At 44.9% G+C, this 6,000-nt stretch overlaps 2 protein-coding genes across 2 annotated transcripts in view; both read left to right on the top strand.

Annotated features, from left to right (window-relative positions):
• Positions 1-6,000, top strand: part of Galp (galanin like peptide) — a 230,325-nt gene that overhangs the window by 108,888 nt on the left and 115,437 nt on the right. The gene's annotated exons all lie outside the window — the stretch shown is intronic.
• Positions 1-6,000, top strand: part of Eddm13 (epididymal protein 13) — a 34,689-nt gene that overhangs the window by 2,550 nt on the left and 26,139 nt on the right. The window contains exon 2 of the mRNA XM_076570620.1: positions 1,531-1,557. Within this exon, the coding sequence (XP_076426735.1) occupies positions 1,531-1,557 (27 nt within the window). The remainder of the gene's footprint in view (positions 1-1,530; positions 1,558-6,000) is intronic.

Genomic DNA, 6,000 nt, shown 5'->3' on the forward strand with positions numbered 1-6,000 from the left:
CTCCTTCTCTTTCCCCTTCTTTCTTTCCTTCCTTCCTCTTCTCCTATTTCAAAAGTTGAATCTATCTGTCTGCCATCTATCTATCTATCTATCTATCTATCTATCTATCTATCTATCTATCTATCTATCTATCTATCATCTATCTATTATCTATCTACCTATCTACTGTCTGTCTGTCTGTCATCTATCTATATATCTATCTATCTATCTATCTATCATCTATCTATCTATCTATCTATCTATCTATCTATCTATCTATTATCTATCTATCCATCTATCTACCTATCTACTGTCTGTCTGTCTGTCATCTATCTATCTATCTATCTATCTATATATCTATCTATCTATCTATCTATCATCTATCTATTATCTGTCTGTCTGTCTGTCTGTGCATGTGAAGGTCAGAAGGCAGCTTATAGGAGTTGGTTCTCTCCTTCCACCATGCGAATCCCAGGATCGAACCCAGACCATCCGGCTTTGGTGGGGACAGTACCTTTGCCTGCTGAGTCGTCTCACCTGCCCTTCTTCTCCTGAGTCATCAACCTCTTCCTGTCTTTCATGGACTCCAAACATTTAAATGATTCTGGTCGGCTGGTCTCAGGATGTCTTCTGGACTGACTTTCCCTGAGGTTTTCCCATGGTTAGACTGAGGTTACGCATTTGGGGCAAGAAGACACTGCAGCCACAGGGTGCCCTCACTGGGGGTTATAGCCAAGTGATTGATAACGGTTTGTCTCTAGCCTATGATGTTCTCTTTGATCTCTTGGCTAAGGACGTTGGAAAACCAGGTTTCTCCACTACCTGTTACTATTTCCCTTCTTGTAATTGATAAATATGTGGGGGAGATACTTAGACTACACATACATACTCTTTTCCTTTTCATCTTGGCTGATTAATTTTAGCAGCCACCTGGAGATCTTGCCTTTAGATGGGATTGCTGGCAGTGGTGGTGCACCCCTTTAATCCCAGCACTCGGGAGGCAGAGGCAGGTGGATCCCTGAGTTCGAAGCCAGCCTGGTCTACAAATTGAGTTCCAGAACAGCCAGAACTGCACAGTGGAACCCTGTCTCAAAAAACAAAAACAAAACAAAAAAGGTGGGGTGGGGGGATTGCTATAGTGTCTACCAAATAGAATATAAAGATTTTCTATTCTCTTTATCCTTTTTTTTTTGTTTTTTTTTTCTTTTTGGTTTTTTGAGACAGTGTTTTTTTGTGGTGGATGGATGACGGATGGTGAGTGGGTGAGTGGATGGCTAGAGGGGTGGGTGGGGAATCGATAGGTGGATAATAGGTGCGGGGTGGATGGATAAGTAGATGAGTGATAGGCAGACATGCGGAGATGGGTGGGTAGATATGTGGGTGAGTAGATGAGTGAACCTGAGGAACTTTGATAGAAACTGTATTAGCTAGCCTTCAAAACCTTGTGGTGGTCTTGATTATTGTAGTGATTTGAGTCTCATGTCTAATTCTCTCCCTGCACCTGCTTCCCGGTCCCGTTGGAATCCACATGAATGATGCTTTTACCTCCAGTCGCAATGGAAGAAAAAAGTAAGAACTGTAGATACCCCATGTTTGTGCTCTCACAGGGGGCTCCTCTCAGATCCTGTCGGGTCCGAAAACCCTCTGGGAATTCTGGGGAAGGGCCGAGTGTGGCTTCAGTCTGCCGTACACTCTTGGCTTGAGGGTCACAGAATAACTATTAAAAGTAAGCAGCTGCCAGGCATGCCAGTACCTGTAAAACCAGCACTCAGGAGGTGGAGGCAGAAGAATTGGAAGTTCAAAGTCATCCTCAGCTGCACAGTGAGTACAGGGCTAGCCTGTTCTACATGAGACCCTGTTTCAAAAAACTAGGCTGGCTTAGTAGAAAACCTCTGGTTCTCACACCTGTAGCTCCACCCAGGCTGTTATGATGTGTGAATTGGACTGAAGTAAATTAAAATGCCATCTCAAACAGGGAAGGAGTTCGAGTATTGTGCAAACTGTTTCAGCCAGAATTCTCCAGAGAACCAGGAAGAACAGACTAGAGAGAATAAACAGAACATAACGGAAATGGAAGTAGACTAGAATAAAAGCAGAAACGAAACAGAATGAAAATATAACAGAAGCGGGTTAGTACCAGGTAGCAGTTTAATCCCAGCACTCAGGAGGCAGAGGCAGGTGGATCTCTGTGAGTTTGAAGCCAACCTGGTCCACATAGTGAGGTCCAACCTTTACATAGGTTCCAGGCATCAAACTCAAGGAAAAGAAAGAAATAGAATAGAACAGGCTAATACAGAATAAACTAGGAAATAGAATATAAAGATAGAATAGAACAGACTAGGATAACCTATGATAAGAAATAGACTATACAGAATGGAATGGAATATACAGGTGTGAAGGGATTTATTTGGGATATTAGCTCCCTTGATGATGGAGACTGAGAAGGTACACAACAGAACATCCCAAGCTAGAGAACCAGGGAGCTTGGTAGTGTGGCTCAGTCCAAACCTGAAGCCTCAGAAACAGACACCAGTGATATAATTCTCAGTCTAAGGCAAAGGTCCATGGGCTCAGGGAGCCGCTGACCTAAGCCCTGTGGTTCCAAGGGGCAGAACCTGGAGTTTTGACATCCAAGTGTAGGAGATGAAGTTGTAAGAGAACAAGGATGCTTCCCCTTCTTCTGCCAGCCTACTGAACAGCACACACATCCACCGAGTACCATCTCCTCCAAAACACACCTGCAGACACTCCGGGCCACACAATCATCCAAAGCCAAGGCCAAGCCACTGAGGCTTCTGAAGAGGAGGCAGGGCTTGGTGCTATCGACACACCGAGAACCACGGATGCAGTGATGAGGTGAAATCATGCTTTCCCAGCCACTGGAGCATCCTTTAATTCACCCAACCATCACACCTTTGAAAAGTCCCCACGGATGACTCAATGGTTCTTGCCAGGCCTCTGAGAATTATTTCTCCATGACACAAGGGACAGGGAGAGGCCTCTGAGACTATGAATACCCAGAGAGCGTGAGCCCTTGTCTTTAATCCTATAGCCTGGGAAAATTCCTAGTACTCAGGCGGACTGAATAAACAGAGATTGCTTTTCTATGCAAATATAAGGTAATGATATTGTTTGGGGCTGAAAATAGAGAGAAGGAACCAATGGGAATTAGGCACTTAGCATGCTTTGAGCATGCCAAACACACCATGGCACTGAGTTGCCAAATCCAGGTGGCAGAAGGGTCTGAAGCCCTGCATGTGCCGCCCATTCTCTGACTCTCTTGGGAGGAGGTCCATTTGTTCAGTTCCGGACCCAGTGAGGTGGCTCAGTGGGCCACGGCACTTGCCACCAAGCCTAGCTGCTTGAGTTCGACCCCCCGGGACCCACTGTGGAAGAAGACCAAGTCCTATAACAAGTCTTCTTGTAGCTGTGTGGTCGCTACATGAGTGTGTGGGTTCACGCGGGCCCGTGGAATGGAGACACAGGGGCATCTTAAGAATGAATTTAGCCTATCATGGCTGCAGGGGGGTCCAGCCTCGAAGGACTGAAGCCCTTTCCCTTTACCTAGGGCATTTTTATTTACTCTTTTTTTTACAGTTTAGATAGTTAATTTCTGTACCTTCAAAGCAACCAAAAAGGAGCTCTCAGAGACCAAATGCCAGGTGCAATTTACTTGAATTATCAGGTACCTCGGTTTTCCGGGTTTCCTGGACCAAGTTTTGCATAGGCCTTTGATCCTTGGGGGACTCTCTGATCCTTGACTCTCAAACAAGATTCACTTAGGGTGATAAAGGTAACAAAAGGTAAGAGAAACAAAAGGTGTGGTTAAACAAAGGAAGGATTAGGGCTAGGGGCTGATCTCTGGAGCCAGGCCAGGAGCTCAGTAGGAATGCCACCACATCTTCTGCAATTTGTTTTATTTTATCCATTGTTATTACTGTGTGGGGGCACATCTTTTTGGCCTCCGAGGGCAAGAGGTCCACATGCAGTGCATTTATATACATGCAGGTAAAACACCCATACGCACAAAATAAAAATGGCATAAAACTCTTGTTAAAATATGGAGGTTAGGGGCTGGAGAGATGGCCCAGTGGTTAGGAGTGCTGACTGTTCTTCCCGAGGACCCAGGCTTGGTTCCCAGCACCCACAGGGAGGCTCACACCATCCGTAACTCCAGTTCCAGGGGATCTGATGTCCTCTTCTTATATCTGAGGGCACTACATAAAAGTGGTGCACAGACAGACAGACATGCAGGTAAAACGCCCACATACATAAAAATAAAAGCAAATAAAAATCTCAAGAAATGTAAGAAAATGTAGGGTTAGGGGGGCGACTTAATGGAATTGGTTCTCTCCTTCTACCTTTACAGAGGTTCCGGGTATGGAACTCTAGTCTCCAGGGTTGCAGTGTTTACCCACTGATCCATCCTGCCAGCCCATTTTCTTTTAAAAAACAAAGTCTCACTATGTAGTCTAGGCTGGCCTCAAAATTTGAGGTAATCCTCCTGCCTCAAACTCCCAAGTGCTGAGATTATAGACATGAACCAGTATGGTTGGCTCAAATATATAAATCATAAAAATATTTTTTAAAATATTTCTTATAAGAACTAACTATTGATGATCAAATAGAGTTATAAAAAGTGCAAAAGAATTGTTTGTGGTCATTTGAATAAATGGATGCAGAATCTGCTCATATTGAGAGCCAACTGCATGAATGTAGTGCTCTATCTATATAGATACGTATCTATTTGTCTCTAGGCATACATATATATGTGTGTGTAGATATATGTGTATATGCAAATATGTATATATGTAAAGCTAATTTAAAAAGCACAAGACTAAAGGAGGCGTCATAGTCAGTGTTCTACCGCTGTGAGGAGACACCATGACCACAGCAACTCTTATAAAGAAAAACGTTTCATTGGGGCTGCCTTACAGCTCAGAGGTTTAGTCATTATCATCACGGCAGGGAGCATGGCAGAACACAGGCAGACATGGCGCTGGGGAAGGAGCTGAGAGTCCTACAGCTGGATCAGCAGACAGCATTTGAAACCTCAAAGTCCACCCCCAGTGACACACTTCCTCCAACAAAGCCACACCTCCTAATAGTGCCGCTCCCCGATGACCAACCATTCAAATCTATAAGCCTATAGGCACCATTCTTACTCAAATTACCACAGGAGGGTTCTGGACGCTTTTGGCAGTCAGCATTACCACCATTTAGACCTTTCTCAAATTATATGCCGCAAACTTTCTAGAAGCCCCTGGCCATATAGCAGTGAGCATGTAACCATTCCATGAAGGAACAAAGAAGCACATGGGAAGACTGAGGTAGTTTGCGTGCATACTGACCCCACCCTCTTCTTCTCCCTCTGTTTTCCATGCTGACTCACTGGCTCCTGGTTCTGACTCCTCTTCCAGTCAAATGTAAGTCACAATCCCTCCAAATATAAACAAGGGTTGGGGTGGGGATTCAGCTCAGGGAGACGCAGGGCAGAGAGGGGCAAACACCCGACCATCACATTTTGCAGGAGCAGACTCAGAGAACGCTCAACTTGAACATGGCCATTCAGCCTAGATCTGAAGGTCGTGGGGTGGGGATGGGATCCACTTTAAGGTCAGCCATTCTCTTAGATCTTGTAGGAATGGTGCATGCAAGACAGGAAGAAAGAGTCATTGGTTTCCATGACTACAGCTTGATATTGGTGTCAGTGGGATCAATGAACTGACCCGGTTAAGAGCCTACGTTTCTGTACAAACAGGCTGGATTGTGTATTCACTGGTGAGTTTCAGGCAGACAGGCTCTCTTCTTTACTGAGAAGTAACCATCTCAGCATCCAGCTGAGAACAGAAGGTGACCATAGTCTGCTAATCTCCCGGAAGTCAAGTGGAACAGGGAGACTTTAGATTCCTCACATAACTGGTACCCTGGAGTTCTCACTTCTGCAATAAACGTGTCTTCAAAGAGAAGCAGGAACCATAGATTACATCAAAGCTCCCCATTCTGGTTCCTTACCCTATT

Source organism: Peromyscus maniculatus, chromosome 1 (assembly GCF_049852395.1).
Source record: "Peromyscus maniculatus bairdii isolate BWxNUB_F1_BW_parent chromosome 1, HU_Pman_BW_mat_3.1, whole genome shotgun sequence".
NCBI classification, from domain to species: domain Eukaryota; kingdom Metazoa; phylum Chordata; class Mammalia; order Rodentia; family Cricetidae; genus Peromyscus; species Peromyscus maniculatus.